Source organism: Hippocampus bargibanti, linkage group LG06 (assembly GCF_051943395.1).
Source record: "Hippocampus bargibanti isolate YZ-2025 linkage group LG06, ASM5194339v1, whole genome shotgun sequence".
In the NCBI taxonomy this organism is placed as follows: Eukaryota; Metazoa; Chordata; class Actinopteri; order Syngnathiformes; family Syngnathidae; genus Hippocampus; species Hippocampus bargibanti.
The window spans coordinates 19,713,302-19,735,347 of NC_142739.1; the positions used below are offsets into that span (position 1 = coordinate 19,713,302).

Sequence of the window (22,046 nt, forward strand, 5' to 3'; positions counted from 1 at the left end):
GAATGAGGGGGTTTCTGTATGTGGGCTTTGGCGCCACTTGTTGGCACTCGGGGCAAGAACGACAATAGTTTCTGGCCAGAAGAACCGTTGCAAGATTCTCTCTTTCGTCTTTTCTACTCCTAAGTGTCCCCCTAGCCCAGGGGTGCTCACACTTTTTCAGCATACGAGCTACTTATAAAGACTACCAAGTCAAAATGATCTACCCACGACAAAAATGCTAAACATATTTTCAAATGTTTTAAGGATTCTTTGTATGGACAACGTATGTTGATGTACCTTGCATAACTGAATAAGCCAATATTGTACAACACACATAATAACTACATATACATAACATAATAAATATTAAAAAAATTTTTTGTAATTACCCGAGTTTACTTTGATGACTTGCACTGAATTGAATCAGCCAGGGATGCATAGTCCGGACAGTAGCTGCTGACAGCCAGCCTCAAGCACATTTCCAAATGTTCATCATTCATGGTGGAACAGTATTTGGACTTAATGTTCTTCATGTAGGAAAAGGCTGACTCACATAAATAAGTGGAGCCGAATAATGCAATCAAGGAGGTAGCACATTTCCTCATGTTGGGGTACTTTTCCTGTGTGAGTAAGTTACAGAACTGTCCAAGAGCCCTGGACTTCAGCAGTGAGAACACTCACAATCTCCGATGTCTTTCCACATTTGCTGGGTTAAATCCTCAGCCATGGCTTCACAGTGCCGTGTAACTGTATGTCTTGACAGCTGCAGAGCTTTGATTGAAGATAATATCTCTGAACAAGGAGTCAGCTGCTTCATCGAATGCTTCTTTTACCATCTCTCTGTCTTGGAAGGACTTATTGTTTTTAACGATGGCGTGACTCACCCGGAATGATGATTCGGTGGCGGCTTTCGGCGGGAAGTCAATGTCGTATTTTCCATTAACAGTCCGAAAATGCCGCTCCACATTTTCCCATTCCATATGAAAGTAATATGTTTTGCCCCCTTACTTGGACCCGCTTTCTCGCTCATTTTGATCACCATATGTTTTAGCAAGGGCTTAAAATCTGAGGTAATTCGCTGACTAGCTTGTAATTTTTTTTTTTGCGTTTAGCGCCGTTGTTTACGCACGCACGGCGACCTAAAGGTAAAAATTCAGTTCTGAATGGTTGACCTGTATGTCAATCAAGTGACGGGACGTTTGATAGGCTGACAAATGTTTATTTTACTGTCACGCTGCGATCGACCAGTACTACCTCCGCGATCGACCAGTAGATCGCGATCGTCGTAATGAGCACCCCTGCCCTAGCAGGTGTGTGTGTGCCAAGTCCAGGACTGTAGCTCGGTGTGGCTGTTGCACGAGAAGTTGCTCACGTACTTCACCATTTTGCTTCGTTACCTGGTATATTAACCCCCGGTCAATAGCAAAATGGGGGTATGTGGGACTTGTCCTTTACCCCAGTAGTACACCCTCTAAACCCTGCACATTTTTCATGGCGTTGGCAAGGGTAGGATCCTGTAACTGGGCTGTACCATACCGGCCTGTTAGAGGAGGCAGCTTCTGGGTCCCTGGGTTCTCAGCACCACTGGAAGCCGGGAGATTTTCTGGGGCTGGAGTCTCCTCGGCTGTCTCTGGGCCAGACTCCGTCTCCGGTGGTGCATTTGCTGTCCCTAGGAGAGCACAGGCTGGGGAGAGGGAATCAAGGGGGTAGGCTTGAGTATTCACGACACGCGTCTTACCTCTCCCCTTCCGAGGTAGTCGGGCCAGTCTTTCCTGTGTTTCTCTCCACAGTGCGTGAAAGGCCGGGCAGTCACGTCCAATCAGGAGGTTGACAGGGAGAGAGTCAACCACGCCAGCTACTATGCGGATGTTTCCCTTGGTCGTGGTCATGGTGAGTTCGGTGGTGTGGTACTCTCTAGTGTCTCCATGGACACAGGAGACTGGAAGGGTTTTCTCTGGAGACAACCTGGTTGGATCCACCAGCGTTTGGCGCACCAAGGTGACCAGGCTTTCGGAGTTCAGCCGGGCTTCAACATCCTGTTGATTCACTGTCACTGGACAGGTGGGGGGTCTTGTTAGTGAGCTGTCACTACACCCCAGGAGGGAGGCATAGTTAGCAGGGTGGGCACTGGAAGAGTCAGCGGTCGGCATAGACTCTTCCGTTGGTTTTCCACACTGCCATGAGATGTGTCCCGTATCTCCGCATCTATAGCATTGTCTGGGCTCACTGCCCCTGGATATCCGCGACTGCCTGGGTGGGCGTCTGATGCCGCCTGGAGCCATCTTGGCTGTGTTGGGGAGCTTGGGCACCTTTGTATGGGCCATTCCAGTCCTGGGTGGGGATGTGTTGCCGGTTTCCTTCCTGGTCGTTCGCAGCATCTCCGCTGTGGCCTGGTACTGTTCCACTGCTGCCGCCGTTTGACAGGCAGTAGTCAGCGACTGCTGACTGATGATCTTTTTTGCATCATAGGGCAGGGCTCGTAAGTAGCGATCCACGACAATGGCCTCGACCACCTCAGCTGCCGTGCTCCTTTCCGGTTCCAGCCACTTCCGGGTGATGCGGGTCAATTCATGCATCTGTGCCAGTGGAGGCTGGTCTGGCTGGAACACCCAGGTGTCCATCCTGAACTTGGTGAGCCCATGTCTGCTGAGAATTTCAGCTTTTAGATAATCATAGTCTTCTACTCTGTCTGCAGTCAAGTCCAGGACAGCATTCAGTGAGTCCCCTGTCAGGAAGGGTGCAAGCAATCCCACCCACTGCTGCTTGGGCCACCTTTCTCGAGTGGCTGTTGCTTCAAATGTATGCAGGTATGCCTCAATATCATCCGGCACCCCCATCTTGGCTAAAAAAATCACCCGCCTTCACCCGGGGCATGTTCTTGGCGGCCATTTGTTTTTGCAAGAGCAATTCCCCTGCCTTCAGTTCTTTTGCTCTCTTTTGCTCCTCTAGGAGAGCCAAATTGGCCTGATATTGGGCTTCCTGACTTGCGAGAAGGGTTTTCAAGATGTCTTCTTTTATTTTTTTTGTAATTGAAGATATTTTCAATTTAGAAAAAACATAACACAAACCATCTATGTCCATGCACTTATTAACGGTTGTCCAGTGCCTGCATCCTCCACCATATGTGATGTCATGAGAGGCTACCTCTCAGCGACACTGGACAAGGAGCGCAATGGGCGACAGGTTTGAATACAAACAAAGGGTTTCAGGGGGAATTCACAAGTAACAAAGGCAAGAATAGTGTCTCTTCCAATACTTAAATGATAATCAAGTCTCTTCTCAGGTGCAACTGAAGACAGAGTTCTTTTCCATGGGTTTCTAGGCCTCACCCCTCTTGATGTCCTTCTCGGGTAGCCTAGCCACCTTTAGCAAGGGTCCAAATCCAGTGTTCTGTCGTATGGTCCCAACTGGCGATGAGTTCCATGCAGCAATCAGTTTCTCCACAGCGCACAGCAATGGAGCTTGTCTCCCCCCCGCCCGCACACTCAGAGGCTCTCCGCCTTAAAAGCCTTGCCTGCCAATGAAGCCGAGATCAGCCACAGGTGTGGGGTTTGAATTTGAACCGGGCCGCCAATAGAATGGCGGCCCGTTAGTCGAGTGGTTAGCACACCGGCTTCACAGTGCAGAGGTCGCCGGTTCGTGTCCCGGTCCGGCCTCCCTGTGTAGAGTTTGCATGTTCTCCCCGGACCCGCATGGGTTTTCTCTGGGTCCTCCGGTTTCCTCCCACACTCCAAAAACATGCATGGCAGGCAGATTGACCACTCCAAATTGTCCCTAGGTGTGAGTGTGAGAGTGACTGTTGTATGTCTTTGTGTGCCCTGCGATTGGCTGGCAACCAATTCAGAGTGTCCCCCGCCTCGTGCCCGAAGACAGCTGAGATAGGCTCCAGCACCCCTCGCGACCCTAATGAGGAATAAGCGGTACGGAAAATGAGATGAGATATATATATATATATATATATATATATATATATAAAATCCTCGTCTCACCCACCATGGGTGGTGTCTGTCCCCCATTTCAGCTCGGGTCCTCTACCAGAGGCCAGGAAGATTGAGGGTTCTGCGCAGTATCCGTGCTGTTCCCAGCACTGCACTTTTCTGGACCGAGATGTCTGATGTTGTTCCCGGGATCTGTTGCAACCACTCGTCGAGTTTGGGGGTCACTGCCCTGAGTGCTCCGATCACCACAGGCACGACTGTCACCTTTACCTTCCAGGCTCTCTCCAGCTCCTCTCTGAGCCCTTGGTATTTCTCCATTTTCTCATGTTCCTTCTTTCTGATGTTTCCATCACTCGGGACCGCTACATCCATGACAACGGCTTTCCTTTCCCCTTTATCTATGAGCGCGATATCTGGTTTGTTGGCCAATACCATCTTGTCAGTCTGTATCTGGAAGTCCTACAGGATCTTTGCTCGGTCATTCTCCACCACCTTGGGAGGTGTTTCCCATTTTGACCTTAGGGTTTCCGCACAGATGTTTCGGTAGACTATGCCAGCCACCTGGTTATGGCGCTCCATGTAGGCTTTCCCTGCCAGCATCTTACACCCTGCAGTTATGTGTTGGATTTTCTCAGGTACCTCTTTGCACAGCCTACACCTTGGGTCTTGTCTGGTGTGGTATATCCCTGCCTCGATGGCTCTGGTGTTCAGGGCCTGCTCTTGGGCAGCCAGGATGAGTGCCTCTGTGCTGTCCTTTAGGCCTGCACTCTCTAGCCACTGATAGGACTTCTTGAGATCAGCCACTTCTGCTATGGTTTGGTGGTGATATATATATATATATATATATATATATATATATATATATATATATATATATATATATATATAAAGTCTCGTTATATCGATATAATATCGGGAGTTGGAAAAAATGTCGATATAACCGTACTGTCGATATATCCGTCCTGCGCCGAACTGCAAAAGCCGCCAAAAGAGGGCATCCAAGCGCCATATAAGAAACAGAGCTGGCCATGAGCTTGCCATTTTGTGCCTTTTTTTTTGGGGTGAGAGATGTTCCCCCAATGTTGCCTCAAAATGGCACATATAATTATTTAATCGATTGCAAACATATATGCTTTCCTCTTCAGAACTACAGTGTATTTGAATCATATTCATAAGTGGATGTGTAACAAGAAAGCATATTATCCGAATCTGAAGCCATTGTTGTGATTCACAAGCAATGCAAGACGTCTTGGCGTGAAGTCATTTTTATTGGTGTTTTGTATTTGAATAAAAAGTGACATTGGTTGTCCTTTAATACACACTATGGAATGTACAGTAATTTTCAAAATCATCACGCTTCAGCAGACAAAACAAGAAACATTGTTGCAAAAAATGATTGCATTCATATACAGTACAGTAGGCATGTACATAACACAACAGGGAAACTGCAACGCTTACATCTTACTGTATTATGTATGCAATTTAAAAAAGTCATCAATCTTCTGCTTCCCATTTTTACCTTTTAACACAAACACTTCAATCTCGTCTGCTACACACGAGCTAGCGTCTGAAAATGAAAATGGCTCTGCTACACGGGAGCTGGTCACGTAACAAACTAACGTGGCCAAGTCGACCAATGGCGCGACCGATGGCGTGTATCGATATAAACATAGCAAAATGGCCGGCGGGAGATGTAAAAGCATCGTAGTAACCGGATTATCGTAAAAACCACGAATTGTACTAAACAGAACTAATTATACATAAAAAGACTAGAAAAATCGTAATAAGCAGTATTATCAATATAAACAATATTGATATAACGAGACTTTACTGTATATATATATATATATATATATATATACAGTAAAATATATATCCGGGGTCGGGTCCTCCCGCGACCCGACCCCGGATAAGCGGCAGAAGATGGATGGATGGATGGATGGATATATATATATATATATATATATATATATATATCCCTACTGTCCATACATGGCAGTGCCGGACTCTGCTATGATAGGTCCCTGCTCTCAGGTTGGGGGGAGCAGAGGTCTACTCCTTGCCACTCCACTGATTGTTCCTATTGTTCTGACTAACGACTCACCTGAATGCACCACTTCCACCGGTATCAATACACAAAACAATAAACTGGACTGGACTGCAAGCACGGATGGCCTAATCAAAAAGGGACGGAGTCGCCTCTTCCTACTCAGGAAACAGGTCTTATGGAGTCAGGGGTCACTCCTAAAGACTTTCTATGACTCTGTGGTGGCTTCAGCCATCCACTGTGGAATTGTCTGCTGGTCAGGCAGCATCACCACCCGGGACAGGAAAAGACTGCAGCGCCTTATCAAGAGAGCCAGTTCTGTCCTGGGCTGCTCGCTGGACTCTCTGGAGGAGGTGGGCAACAGACGGACGCTAGCTAAACTAAAAGCTATGGACAGCCCCTCCCACCCCCTCCTGCCCACCCTGACAGCACTGGGAAGCTCCTTCAGCCAGAGACTATTACACCCGCGCTGCAAGAAGGAGAGGTACCGCCGCTCGTTCCTACCGACTGCTGTCAGGCTTTGCAATTCTCAATGATCTTCTTTTCCTTTCGGCTTTTCCCCTCAGGGGTCGCCACAGCGAATCAATGTCCTCCATCTATCCCGGTTTTGTGCATCCTCTTCCCTCAGACCAGCTACCTTCATGTCCTCTTTGACCACATCCATAAACCTCCTGTTCGGTCTTCCTCTCGGTCTTCTGCCTGGCAGTTCAAGGCTCAGCATCCTTTTTCCCGATATAGTCGCTCTCTCTCCTCAGGACATGTCCAAACCATCTCAGTCTGGCCTCTCTGACTTTCTCTCCAACGCCTCTAATATGAGTTGTGCCTCTAATGTACTCATTCCTGATCCTATCCAACCTGGTCACTCCCAAAGAAAACCTCAATATCTTCAGCTTTGCTACTTCCAGCTCTGCTTCCTATCTTTTCTTCAGTGGCACTGTCTCCAGTCCAAACATCATGGCTGGTCTGACCACTGTTTTATACACTTTTCCTTTCATCCTAGCTGAAACCCTTCTATCACACATCACACCTGACATTTTTCTCCAGCCGCTCCAGCCTGCCTGGACACACTTCTTCACCTCTTTTCCACACTCTCCATTGCTCTGGACAGTTGACACCAAGTACTTAAAATCCAGCCAGGAGGATTTTTCCCTCCTCCTCAGCCCAATCAACTCTCCAAATGGAAAGAACCAGATTTCCCAGCCGCCTGTGAACCCGGCATCTTCACAGCAAGACCCCTCAAGCCGAGCTCCCGATGGGCCGCCACCACCCATGGGCGCCCCGACCCCACCGTGAAACCTGCCGCACCCTGATGGCCAACATCGTCCAATTCGCCTGGCGACTCTGCAACTACCTGCATCGTATATGTCCACGATCGCACATCGTCGGACATCGCTTATGTCCACGATCGGACATCGTATATGTCCACGATCGGACATCGTCGGACATCGCTTATGTCTACGATCGGACTTCGGGAAGACGCTTCATGGCCAACACGGCCGCCGACGTCAGCGTTCTTCCTCAGCGTCCTGCAGAGCGCCATGGCAACGCGATCATCGCCACCGTCGCCGATGACCGGCCTGTCCGTGCCCGGCAGCATGGCCAACCCCACGCACCTTCGTCCTCACAATCCCTCATCGATTCTCCGACTTGACTGATCCCAGCCGAACAACTCACGGTGAGAAGACCTTCCGGCATCGACTCGACGGCCGCGAGGAAAGTTTCCATCGATCGACTCAAACTGGCAGTCGTAGAGCACTCTTTGCCGTGCTCCCGTACAACGACTTCAGGCACCACGAAACCTCCTCGGCAACCTCCCAACCGACGCCTGCCACGCCAGGTGACGTCATCTTGCCTTCACTCTTGCACTTGGATCCCTCTCATTCACACACATATATTCCGTCTTGCTGCGACTGATCTTCATTCCTCTCCTTTCCAGGGCATATCTCCACACCTCTAGTTTCTCCGCCACCTGTTCCCTGTTCTCGCTACAGATCACAATGTCATCTGCAAACATCATGGTCCAAGGAGATTCTTGTCTGACATCGTCTGTCAGCCTGTCCATCACCATAGCAAACAAGAAGGGGCTCAAAGCTGACCCCTGGTGGAGTCCCACCTCCACCTTGATCTCCTCAGTCATACCGACAGCGTACCTCACAACTGTCTTACAGTCATGATACATGTCTTGCACCGCTCTGACATACTTTTCCGTCACTCCAGAATTCCTCATGCAATGCCACAGCTCTTCTCTGGGCACCATGTCATACACTTTCTCCGGATCTACAAAGACACAATGCAATTCCTTCTGACCTTCTCTGTACTTCTCTATCAGCACTCTTAAAGCGAACACTGCATCTGTCATACTCTTTTTTTGGGCTTGAAGCCATACTGCTGCTCACAACTGTTCACTTATGCTCTTAGTCTTGCTTCAACTACTCTTTCCCATAGTTTCATTGTATGGCTCATCAACTTTATTCCTCTGTATTTAGTACAACTCTGCACATCTCCTTTGTGCACATCTCCTTTGTTCTTAAAAATGGGCATGAGTACACTTTGTCTCCATTCTTCAGGCATCTGTTCACCATCTAAGATCTTGTTGAATAACCCAGTCAGGAACACCACCGCCACCTCTCCAAGACACTTCCATACCTCGATTGGCAAATCATCAGGCCCGAGTTCCTTTCCCCCCTTCATCCTCTTTAGCGCCCTCCTCACTTCATTCTTGCTAATGCTTGCTACGTCTTGGTCCACAACAGTCACGTCGTCTACTCTTTGTTCCTCCTCATTTTCCTCATTCATCAATTCTTCAAAGTACTCTTTCCATCTTGCCATCACACTACTGACACCTGTTAATACATTGCCATCTCTATCCTTAATCACCCGAATCTGCTGCAGGTCCTTACCGTCTTTGTCTCTCTGTCTCGCCAGTCTGTAAAGATCAGTCTCACCTTCCTTGCTGTCTAGCCGAGCATACAAGTCATCATAGGCCTCTTGTTTGGCCTTTGCCACCTTTACTTTAACCGTGCGCTGCATTTCCTTGTACTGCTGTCTACTCTCGTCCGTCCTCTCAGTGTCCCACGTCTTCTTTGCGAACCTCTTTCTCTGTATACACTCCTGCACCTCCCCATTCCAACACCAAGTCTCCTTATCTACCTTTCTTCCACTCGATACACCAAGTACTTTCTGACCTGTGTCTCTGATTATGTTTGAAGGACCTCTTACCCACCCAGTTCTTGTCTTACCTCCTTCCTAAATGTCATGCAACACTCTTCCTTTTTCAACTTCCACCATTTTGTCCTCACTTCAGCCTTTGGTTTCTTCATCTTCCTCACTGCCAGCGTCATCCTACACACCACCAACCTATGCTGTCTGGCTACACTCTCACCAACCACTACTTTGCAGTCACTGATTTCTACCTGTGTACTTCTGCCTCCACTCTTGTAGGTCACCCTATGTTCCTGTCTCTTCTGAAAGAAAGTATTCACAATAGCCGTTTCCATTCTCTTAGCAAAGTCAACCACCATCTGTCCTTCAGCGTTCCTCATCTGGAGTCCAAACCTGCCCATCATCTTTGTTTCCTGCGCCAACATGTCCATATAAATCTCCACCAATTACAACCCTCTCACTTCTCGGGATGTTCTGTATGACTTCATTAAAGTCCAACCAAAATTTCTCCTCCGCCAGCTCACATCCTACTTGTGGGGCATACCCACAAACAACATTGGACATCACACCTTCAATTTCTAGCTTCAGACTCATCATTCTATCTGATACTCTTTTTACCTCTAAGACATTCCTAACAAACTCCTCTTTTAAGATAACCCCAACTCCATTTCTCTTTCTGTCTTCACCATGATAGAACAACTTAAACCCTGACCCTAAGCTTCTAGCCTTGCTCCATTTCCACCTGGTCTCCTGGACACACAGTATGTCTACCTTCCTTCTCTGCATCATGTCAACCAGCTCTCGACCTTTACCTGTCATTGTTCCTACATTCAAAGTTCCTACTCTTAGTTCTATACTCTTGGCGTTCCATTTCTCTCTTTTCCTCCGGGCACACCTCCCTCCTCTCCTTCTTCGACCAACAGTAGTCCATTTTCCACTGGCACCCTGAAGGTCAACAGTACCAATGGTGGCCGTTGTTAACCCGGGCCTCGACCGATCCGGTATGGGATTCATAGGTTTGATTCGCATATTTGTTTTGGCAATTTTTTTTACGTCGGATGCCCTTCCTGACACAACCCTCTGTATTTATCCGGGCTTGGGACCGGCACAATAAGACACTGGCTTGTGCCCCCTTGTGGCTACATTGCAATTCTCAATGATCACATGTGGAAAAAAAACTGGACACTTGTAAATATGGGTTGATGCAATATATCAGTATGCATTTCTTGATACTTGCACTATGTACAGTTTTTTTATGAAACAGTTTTGCACATTTACATTTGCACAGTATGCAGTTGACATTATTTTGTTATGCTTAGAATATCTTGCTTTCTATCCTTTCACCTCCCACCCCATCCCCTTTCAATTGCTGCTGTGGACTGCAAATTTCTCCATTATAGGACGAATGAAGGTTTTCTGATTCTGATTCTGATGACCTCATCAGTATTCCTAATCCTATTTTGCCTAAGTAGGCTGTTGTACGAACGATCCAAATTGAACCTCACCCCACCGTATCGTTTTAAAGAAGGATTCAGCTGTTTTATGAAAATCACTTCTTTTACTCGCCTTTCAAACCATCTATGTTCTTTTGCTAACATTTCAACCTCATTGTCGCCAAATGAGTGGTTTGAAGTGTCCGACACCTTCAAAGAAGTACAGAAGACGGCTGAAGAAACCTTTTCATCGATGGACCACTCCTGTACAACTGAGAGCTTAAACAGACAAATCTTCGAGATTGTTCATTTGGCACTTTGGCTTTCAGTCCATTTCTACAGTGAATCAGCTTTCTCAGGTTCAGTGGATGGTGTCTTTGTGATAATAATAATAAAAATAATATCTTTTATTTGAAGTGCCTTTCAAAGCTCCCAAGGACACTTTACAGTCACAGAAAATCATAGATACAATAATAAATAAAATACACCAGCAGTGAGCCCTTCAGTTGGGGAGTTTTGCACCATTGAGGCAGATGGGTTTTGTCCTTGGGGAGATAGAATGGCTTGGCTTTTTAGTGGTCTTTGTGGTGGAGGAGTCAGAGCTTGTCGATCAGAGCCTGATTGCTTAACAGGTGGATACATGTGGCTCGTGCATCCCAGTTCATCGGTTCATGTCACCACAAATTGAACGACCAGTACCTTGTTACCAAAGACCTCTCTGCACACACCCATCCTACCCACCAAAACATCCTCAGTGTTTAGGCTTTGGTGCTTTTGGTGTGGTAATGGCGGCCATGGTGCAACCTGGAAACATTGATTAACATTTGGTCAGATTTTTAGACTTTCGCATGTATTGTTTGAGGGGCTTAGCCCTTTTGCAAATTTCCCAATTTGTGGTGAAATTAAATATGTTCTTGTCTTGTCTTCTTAAAAATGTTTAAAATTGTTCTGTAGCTTGGATATTTTCTCAACCACCATCTTGGCTCTGTTTCCGAATTGTTGCACATCAACTCGCATCATCTGCACAAGCATAATAGAAAATGGTTAGTCATCATATTTTGCACATCAACTTTCTATTTAATTCCATGTGGCCATCAAATGATTCACGTTTATAAAGTGTCAGTCTTCGACTTCAGTGGCATAACAATTTGTCAGGTCAAAATCATCATTATGCTTATTCACTATCATTATTTTAGTAAATCTAAAAAGCTATCTTTTATGAAGGGGCTCATAATTTTAACTGGATAATTTATATTAAGTAATCAATTGTCACTGAATGTAACAACATTTATCTTGTCAATTCCATCCAATTCAAGATAACTGTTCATGTTTCAGTCTAATGTGCATGCCCTTTTTGTCATCCTTTCAATTGAACTGTCTTGAGTAAATTTAGAAGTGTTTTACCCTACAAAAGCCCCTTGCTTGATTTGCTTTCGCAGGCCAAATAAAATGATGTGGCATACCAGATTTGTCCCCTGGGACTTAACTTTGACACCTGTGTGTTGGATAAATAACACGAGAACTTGGACAGTGCCTTTCCGTGCACCCCAACACAGTCTTCTTATCGATCAAAAGCCGCACTTAAATCATGAAGTGGGACCAGAGTCGTTGACCCAGTGTCTGCAGTGATCGCCTAGTTATGAAACAACGCTTGTCAGGGCAGTTTCAGTCTATTTCATAGGAGGGGAAACCAGACTGAGACATACATTATTTTTTTAAGATTTTTGATACACACATCGGCAGTCAACAGTACCATTTTCATTTGTAAAAATGCAAAGACATTAAAACATTGTGATGACAGTTTTGAATGAGATATGGTGCTTTTTTTCATTTGTTAAAGGAAGCCTATTGGTTGCTTGTTCTCATTTTGGAGCCTACGTGTGTGGATCAGATATTGATTACAACACCATCCATGGCAAAGGTATCTTTTTTTCCACCTTAGTCATAGTTTAGTCATTGTGTATGTTAATTGAATTGTGGAAATGTTCGTATTCCTCAAAAGTAGCAATAAGACACAAGCTCTGAATATGAGGATTATCGCATTTTCCGGTGCATAAGGCGCACCCAAGAGCCTTGAGTTTCTTCAAAAGATGACCATGCGCCTTATACACAGGTGCGCCTTATGTGTGACGTAATAGTGAGCCACAACAGGTCTCGCAACTGCTATCAGCAGCCACCAACTCCAATTGCCTATGTATAAGAAGTAGTGCGTAACACCAGCCTCTACTGTAGCACCTTATAATGAGGTTTACCTTATATTTGGAAAACTTTTATATATTTAGATATTATATTATTATGACTTTTTTTCATTCATTGAAGGTGCCCTTAATACTCCAGTGCGCAGTATACACCGGAAAATATGGTAATTCAACTCTATCATCAAGAATTACCCACCCCCCTGTCCCGCCCAGGAAAGTCCAGCCGTAAAGATCACAAGTGGCGAGGACCAGATGAGAACATCCGAGCCAACCTGCGACAGTACGGAACAGAGAAACTCTATGTGGATGTGATGGTGTCTGATGCATCCAAGCCTGTGTGGAGGGAGGCTGTTCTCTTTGATGCCATCATTACCGATCGTATGTTCATTTGTCTTCATAGCATACATACAATTTCAAAAAAGTTGACATTAGCAGCTACACATTCGTTTCTTCTCCTTCAGCCATTGTGGGTTGACAAAACCACTATGAAATCAACACCATTTTTTTATGCAGCTTGGTACAGATACAGTATGCTAGCTCTGCCCAGTATGTGCTTATCACTAGTCAATCATGTCACTAGCCAATCATAATTTGCGAAAACTCTGTCTTTGCCAGCGCCTTCCAGCAGGCCTTGGGTTGTCAACTCTAACTTTTATAAGTTCAAGCAACTGCTTCAATGCCATTGATTTTCATGCTCCAGAGCCTGCAGTATTGATTGTGATGGCGTCCAGGTAGATTTCTGACCCTGGTAATAAATAGTGGCTTAAATGTGATTGGTTAAATGCTTGAATATGAAAAACACATCTGGAAGCAGCACAACAGTGGAAAAGCAATGAAAGGAAGCTGAAAAACAAGTTGGAATTATTTAATAAGAATTCATGGACAAAATATAATTCACATTAGTCTGTGATTCAGATATTATTAGGCCAGCAGAGAAGGCCTTGCAGGCCCCAACGGCACGCCACTTTTTAGACAGTTGAAGCCGGTGCAAATCTTTGAGTTCAACCCTATTGCAAATGTATTTTTTTTTAGTTGTCAGCCGACCCCCACAAAAAAAACATTTGTGATCAATTAATTGGGCCTGTTATTAATTGATATAATGAATATTTTTTTTTGTCTCATTTAAACATTCCTGTGAAAACCCCTTTTTTCATTTGACATTCATTACATTTTAGAAGCCGATCAAAAGATAAAATAAAATGTTACATTGTAACATGTTTTATTGTTTTTTTTCCAGTACGCTTGGATAGATGCATTCCGAGCCATTTACTTTTTGCTATATTTAAGACTAATCAAACTCCAACCGGCAGCCTTTAGTTTTGACCATGGTGGGGAGTAGCACTGTTTTGTTATACGTCTGTGTAAGCTCTCAGTCGTACAGGAGTGGTCCATCGATGAGAAGGTTTCTTCAGCCGTCATCTGTACAAAAGTGAAGGTTTCGGTGGGAGTGGGGGTAATAGGCTAGTCGTTAGTCAGGAATGTAGGAACAATCAGTGGGGCCACAGGGAGGGGTCCTCTGCCCCCCAACCTGAGAGTAGGGACCTATCATTGCTGTGTCCGGCGCCACCATGTGATAGATGACACGAGACAAACGTGTGTTACTCAGCTTTACACAGCGACAGTGATTTATTACTGACATGCGTGAGCTGAGCCTATATTGTCTTCCTCTGTTCCATTCACAGGCGCGTAGCGCCCTCTACTGTCTTGGTAGTCTAATCGAATAAACATACAGTAATGGAGGTCGTTTCTAAACCCCTACATAAATCTTCAAATTACAAAATAAAAATAAAATAGTGCTGAAATAAACACCAATCACTTCTCGTAGTCTACTGAGGGCACAGTTACTATGCCCCGCATTTGGGATGTTCTGAAGTTTAGTTGGCCAAATAACTTTGCTATGGCTAAATTACCCATGCTTTTGGCGCTAACATTAGCTATGGCTGCTCAGTGCTTTGCATTGCTAAATTTGAGCTGTTTTGGTGATATGCAAACTCCTCAGAAATAAGCCACAATACACTACTTTTATAAATTGTCTCATCAGGGCATTTAGGAATGTAAAATTTCCATTCACAGTGCTGGGAACTCTCACATGTTTGCCCCTGCTTACTAAGCCCACCTAACTCCAATGGGAGCCTACTCCAATGGGAGCCCACCCCACCAAAAGAAAAAAAAAAACGCACAACAAAGTTATTAATTATTCTAAATTAACATGATAACTAGTATGTTTCTAAAAATAATGGTATTACTTATTTCTTTGTTTCTTCTGGCCAGCTCCATATGGCATACGTGAGTCGACGAGGAAAACAGGCTGCCACAAAGAAACTACAAAATGTGTGGATGGCGTGTAAGTTCATTTGATCGTCGACCCCCAAAAAGGTAAAGGGGAACCAGACAGGAACATGCTCAATATAATGTTCATTCTAGCTACGCAGAGTCGCACGTGCCAGTATCCCAGTCCTACCACTTGAGTGAAATATTGGCGGACATGCTGAACTTCTCAGCACATCACCTCGTCATGGGAGGGCGATTGGTCTACTGGCTGCCTGTTTATAGACCAGAGTGAGTATACATTGATAGATCCAACTTTTTGATTGAAGAGCAATCACTTCTTTTAATGCAAAGATCAAAGTCAGCTTTATTGTAAAATATGCTTAATATGCATGACATCCAGCACAGAGGAAATTACTGTCCTCTCGGACCCAGCGTGCATGGCACTTATAATGACTTTAACAAACATAATAAACACAAAAAAGCCAATTTGCCGGGAGAGAGAGGAGCCGCTGCATGTTCACGTGCCGCCATCTTGGGAAAAAAAACAAAAATAACAAATATGACAACACAAAGACAGAATCATTCATTCTTCAGCACTTGCTGTACCCTCTTTGACATGAAGCAGTTCTAGATGAAAGAGGAGAGGATCAACACATCCTTTTCAGCAGTGGATCAGGAACGTCATGGTGAAATGTGTAAAGAGTTTGCAGTTTCTCTTTATTTGTAAGTAGGTTCGTTGTCAGATCTCCCAGGCAGGTGACGCGCAGAGCTTGATCGTGGCGTGGAGTCGATCAAGACGTGTTGTGATGTGCCTGTGCGGGTCTTTGCAAGTCTCTTTGAGTCCGAGATGAGTCTGATTCTCTCTGTCCCACGACACCTGCTTTTATACCATTTTCAAGCGTGTGATATGCGTCAGGGTGAGACGCACATCAAGGAGATCAAGGAATTGAAAGACATTAAAGATGCAGTGCGCACAGGTGACGCCACAGGGCTCCCCTCCTGGATCCGAAGTCGGTGAAAGCGATGAAGGAAAAATAAATAAAAAACAAAAGTCATTCTTCGACACAGAGAGGTCAGGCACGATGACGGTCGATCACCGGGCATGGCAGGCGTCGGTGGGGAGGGTGCCGAGGAAGATTCGGTGGTGCCTGAAGTCGTTGTACGGGAGCATGCGCAATGTGTGCTCTACGACTGCCAGTTTGAGTCGATCAATGGAAACTTTCCTCGCGGCCGTCGAGTCGATTCCGGAAGGTCTTCTCACCGCGGAGTTGTTCACCCGAAAATAATGCTTTTATTCTTTTATTGCTCTTGTTTGTATTGTTGCTGTCTCCTTCTCACACTCCTTCTTATGCTCTTTTTTCTTGTATTGAAACTCCTTCCTGTCTCCCCGATGTATGATTTATTGCATGACTTGCATGGGATTTCATATATTGAGTTGCATTTATTTTCCGGGTGTATTTTGTCCTTTGGGTGTACCAAGATCTGTCGGAGAGTTGTGTATAGTTTGACCGGTGTGTTTATGTTGTGTTTCCTCAGTGCCCTTTGTATGCGTTCTGTGATCCCTCTCATGTATGGTAATGTTACCATTGCTCTGTGCTCTTGTTTGTTTGTTTGCTTTTTCTTTCTCCCTTGTCTTGTGTTGTTTTTGTTTTTGACCTGCTCTGCCCCTTTAGTTATTGCCCACTGAGGATATTGGCATTTTTGTAGTGCGTGTTGTATATGTTTTTCCTCCTGTGTTCTGTCCTCCGGGTCCGTGATCATTGTGGTGCGTTCATGTAATGTTCTGACGACTGACAACTTATGAATAGTGGGGTGTTCAGATGTCCAAAGGAGATATTGGTCGGTATGTGTGTGTTTCCTGTGTACTTTTATTTTGAGGTCCCCGTTGTCCGTGTGGTGTATGTTCAAGTCCAAGAAGGCAATGGATTGGTTTATTTCCTCTTCATGGGTGAACTTGATACTGCCTGTGGTGTCTATGGAGTTGAGGTGTTCCGTAAACTGTTGTGTATGTCCTGTTTTGATTTTTTTTTCCAGAATGTCATCCACATATCGTTTTCATAGTGTTGGTTTGTATGTTTCCGGGGCTGTTGAAAGCGCTTTCTGTTCCAGGTCCTCCATGAAGAACCCACACATGATGGCAGAGAGTGGGTCCCCCATGGCGAACCTAAAGAGTTTGATGGTTCTCTTTATTTGTAAGTAGGTTCGTTGTCAGATCTCCCAGGCAGGTGACGCACAGAGCTCGATCGTGGCGTGGAGTCGAGCAAGTCGTGCTGTGAAACTCCGTGCGATGCTGAGCAGGTCTCTGCGAGCGGTGCGTCTGTCTGGGTCTGAGTCCGAGATGAGTCTGCCCCGTGGTTCGCCCAATCTCTCTGTCCCGCGACAGCTCCTTTTATACAATTTTCAAGCGTGTGCTATGCGTCAGGGTGAGACGCACATCAAGGAGATCAAGGAATTGAAAGACATGAAAGGGTTGAAAGGCGCACTTCAAAATCATACACACGGGTGACGCCACAAACCCTTCTTTTTGTCTGTATATGGGGTTTCTGAATTGGAAATATGTGGATGTGGCAATGAACTGAAGTAGCTGGGTTATGTCATCTGCTGTTAGATTTGTGCGTTTTTTGAGTGTCCTGTCTGCTTTTAGTCTGTCCTGTACTATCTGAATGGTGGCTTTGGTGGGTGTTTTGGTGAAAAGTGAGATGACGTCATGTGATATGAACATTTCATTTTTCTGTACTTTTATGATGGCGAGTTCTGTAGCGAGTTGCTTTGAGTTTCGCAGTGTTGGCATGTGTGACCCAGCAATGGTTTTATTATTTCTGATAGTGCTTTTGAGAGGTTGTACGTGACTGATCCGATGCTGTCTACTATGGGGCGGAGGGGTGTATCTGGTTTGTGTATTTTTGGCGTGCCGTAAATCCTGGGGATGATGTTTGCTGTGGGTGCCAGGTGGTTGTACGACTCTTTGTTTATTTTATTTTCGTTTAATAGGGGTTTGAGTAGTGCTTTAAGTTTGTTTTTCTTTTCTTCTGTTGGTTCTTTAATATTTCATAGGCGTCGTCCTGTAATAACTGCTGCATCTGTTTTTCGTATTTTTCCGTGTCCATAATAACTGTTGTTCTGCCTTTGTCTGCGGGGAGTATTGTGATGTCTTTGTTTTTTGATAGTGTTATCATGGCTCTTGCTTCCTCTTTAGTGATATTACTGGGTGGTGTTTGGCCGTTTTTAAGATGCCTGCTATTTCTTTGCGTAGTGCTGCTTTTTGTCCTGGGTTCTGTATTTTTTCACACGCTAATTCCGTAGTGAGAATGAATTTGTCGTATGGTATTTTCTTGGGGGTGACTGCGTAATTGAGACCTTTTGATAATATACTGCCTTCTGCTTGTGTGTGGTTGTGGCGTGACATGATATGTATCCATTTATCTTCTTCTTCTACTTTTCCTTTCGGCTTTTCCCCTCAGGGGTCGCCACAGCGAATCAATGTCCTCCATCTATCCCGGTTTTGTGCATCCTCTTCTCACACACCAGCTACCTTCATGTCCTCTTTGACCACATCCATAAACCTCCTCTTCGGTCTTCCTCTCGGTCTCCTGCCTGGCAGTTCAAGGCTCAGCATCCTTCTCCCGATATAGTCACTCTCTCTCTCCTCTGGACATGTCCAAACCATCTCAGTCTGGCCTCTCTGACTTTGTCTCCAAAGCCTCTAATATGAGTTGTCCCTCTAATGTACTCATTCCTGATCCTATCCAACCTGGTCACTCCCAAAGAAAACCTCAACATCTTCAGCTGTGCTACCTCCAGCTCTGCTTCCTGTCTTTTCTTCAGTGGCACTGTCTCCAGTCCAAACATCATGGCTGGTCTCACCACTGTTTTATACAATTTTCCTTTCATCCTAGCTGAAACCCTTCTATCGCACATAACACCTGACATTTTTCTCCAGCCACTCCAGCCTGCCTGGACACGCTTCTTCACCTCTTTTCCACACTCTCCATTGCTCTGGACAGTTTACCCCAAGTATTTAAAATCCTCCACCTTCTTTATCTCTTCTCCCTGTAGCATCACTCTTGCACTTGGATCCCTCTCATTGACACACATATATTCCGCCTTGCTGCGACTGATCTTCATTCCTCTCCTTTCGAGGGCATATCTCCACATCTCTAGTTTCTCCGCCACATGTTCCCTGTTCTCGCTCCATATCACAATGTCATCTGCAAGCATCATGGTCCAAAGAGATTCTTGTACAACATCGTCTGTCAGCCTCTCCATCACCATAGCAAACAAGAAGGGGCTCAGAGCTGACCCCTGGTGGAGTCCCACCTCCACCTTGAATTCCTCAGTCTTACCGACAGCGCACCTCACAACTATCTTACAGTCATGATACATGTCTTGCGCCGCTCTGACATACTTTTCCGTCACTCCAGACTTCCTCATGCAATGCCACAGCTCTTCTCTGGGCACCCTGTCGTACGCTTTCTCCAGATCTACAAAGACACAATGCAATTCCTTCTGACCTTCTCTGTACTTCTCTATCAGCATTCTTAAAGCAAACACTGCTTCTGTCGTACTCTTTTTTTGGCATGAAGCCATACTGCTGCTCACAAATGTTCACTTATGCTCTTAGTCTTGCTTCAACTACTCTTTCCCAGAGTTTCATTGTATGGCTCATCAACTTTATTCCTCTGTAGTTAGTACAACTCTGCACATCTCCTTTGTTCTTAAAAATGGGCACGAGTACACTTCATCTCCATTCCTCAGGCATCTGTTCACCATCTAAGATCTTGTTGAATAACCCAGTCAGGAACACCACCGCCACCTCTCCAAGACACTTCCATACCTCGATTGGTAAATCATCAGGCCCGAGTGCCTTTCCCCCCTTCATCCTCTTCAGCGCCCTCCTCACTTCATCCTTGCTAATGCTTGCTCTGTCTTGGTCCACAACAGTCACGTCTTCTACTCTTTGTTCCTTCTCATTTTCCTCATTCATCAATTCTTCAAAGTACTCTTTCCATCTTGCCATCACACTACTGGCACCTGTTAATACATTGCCATTTCTATCCTTAATCACACGAACCTGCTGCAGGTCCTTACCATCTTTGTCTGTCTGTCTCGCCAGCCTGTAAAGATCAGTCTCACCTTCCTTGCTGTCCAGCCGAGCATACAAGTCATCATAGGCCTCTTGTTTGGCCTTTGCCACCTTTACTTTAACCGTGCGCTGCATCTCCTTGTACTGCTGTCTACTCTCGTCCGTCCTCTTAGTGTCCCACGTCTTCTTTGCTAACCTATTTCTCTGTATACACTCCTGCACCTGCCCATTCCACCACCAAGTCTCCTTATCTACCTTTCTTCCACTCGATACACCAAGTACTTTCCGACCCGTGTCTCTGATTATGTTCGCTGTAGTTTGCCATCTGGAAGGACCTCTTGCCCACCCAGTGCTTGTCTTACCTCCTTCCTAAATGCCATGCAACACTCTTCATTTTTCAAATTCCACCATTTTGTCCTCACTTCAGCCTTTGGTTTCTTCATCTTCCTCACTGCCAGCGTCATCCTACACACCACCAACCTATGCTGTCTGGCTAGACTCTCACCAACCACTACTTTGCAGTCACTAATTTCATTATGAATCCATTTATCCTTTGTCTGAAATGTGTTTGATTCGACCTTTTTCTTTTGCGTGATGAGTTTGTCTAATTTCCGTATGTGTCAGTTTTTGGTCGCGGTGAATTCCTTTTCATGTATGTCCGTGTAGCGTTGTTTTTGTGTAATTGTCCAGGGGGAACCGGAGTTCGAATTGCTCCGTTTGCCGCTGTAGATCACTGCTAGTGTTGTTGAGTTTGTTTGCTGTGCATCGTATTCGTTCTTTTATCAGAGTCATCCACACCTTTTTGATGATCCTTTCCGCGTTCCTGGTTGGGATCGGGTTTTTAATAAAGAGAAAATCACATCATGGACTGGGAGAAGGCCAGAGTCATCCGCACCGAAGAAAACAAACATCAGTGCTGGATCAGGGAGGCCATTGAAATCCGGAAGCGAAGGACCAAGGACCATCAACAGATCCTGGAGAGATGAGTGGACAGCGGGGCCGTGGCTTGCCTGTCAGATCTGTCAGATAGCTCACGCCCTCAGCTGAAAATGGCAACATCCGTGACACTCTGACGAAGGCGGACGTAGACGGCAAAACATGTCAGGTATTTGAACACCGACACTGTCTGTAAGTAAAGAATCTGATTTAAATTAAAAGAAGATCATTCTTGACTTTTAAGAGAGCCGATTCTGTACTGATTCTGTACCAGATTTGAATGGTTTGTAGAGATCATTCTGGGAGAGGTGAGAGTGTAGCTGAGAGTACACCACTTTTTCTAGGATTTTGGAAATAAAAGGAAGCTGAGAAACGGGGTGAAGGTTCTTGAAGTCATTGGGATCAAATCCAGGCTTTTTTAAGAAATTGTGTGACAGCCGCCGTGACAGCGAGGAGAGAATAATGGCATGGTGAAATGAATGGAAGTAGAGATGGCAAGCAGGACCAGAACTGTTGGGAGGGGATCTAATTGACAGGAAGAATTCTTGGATTTAGTTATGAGCTTCGAGATTGTAGAAGGATGAGAGAGATGAGAGGGGGTAGGAAGGTTGGGGGAGGGGAAGGATATAGAGGGGCCAAGATGTGGCACTATACAGTTCCATTTTGCCTACTGTTGAAAGAGTTCAGAGTTCAAAGAGTTAATGGCTTGGGGGAAGAAGCTGTTTAAATGTCTGCTGGATTTGGTGCGCATGGATCGGTAGCACCTGCCTGAGGGGAGTAGCTGGAAAAGGTGGTGGGCAGGGAGCGGAGGGTCCAGTAGGATTTTCCACGCCCTAGTTTGGATTCTTGCAGTATGCAAGTCCTCGAGAGTGGGCAGGGCGGTGCCAATGATTTTTTCCGCCGTCCTAACTGTCCGTTGAAGTCGGATTTTGTCCATTTTTGTGGCGGCCCCGAACCAAATGGTGATGGAAGAACACAGGATGGAAACATTACAAGTAA

At 45.5% G+C, this 22,046-nt stretch overlaps 1 protein-coding gene and 1 long non-coding RNA gene across 3 annotated transcripts in view; one reads left to right on the top strand and one right to left on the bottom strand.

Moving 5' to 3' along the window:
• The window catches only part of LOC148896689 (uncharacterized), a 246,063-nt gene that overhangs the window by 117,174 nt on the left and 106,843 nt on the right, over positions 1 to 22,046 (bottom strand). The gene's annotated exons all lie outside the window — the stretch shown is intronic.
• trmt11 (tRNA methyltransferase 11) overlaps positions 1 to 22,046 on the top strand; it is a 93,933-nt gene that overhangs the window by 48,532 nt on the left and 23,355 nt on the right. For both annotated transcript variants that reach the window (XR_016115183.1, XM_088997825.1), the window contains exons 8-11: positions 12,400 to 12,480; positions 12,971 to 13,135; positions 15,029 to 15,101; positions 15,182 to 15,316. Coding sequence is in view for 1 of the 2 variants with exons in the window: in XM_088997825.1 (XP_088853951.1) it covers positions 12,400 to 12,480; positions 12,971 to 13,135; positions 15,029 to 15,101; positions 15,182 to 15,316 (454 nt within the window). In the remaining variant the exon portion in view is untranslated. The remainder of the gene's footprint in view (positions 1 to 12,399; positions 12,481 to 12,970; positions 13,136 to 15,028; positions 15,102 to 15,181; positions 15,317 to 22,046) is intronic.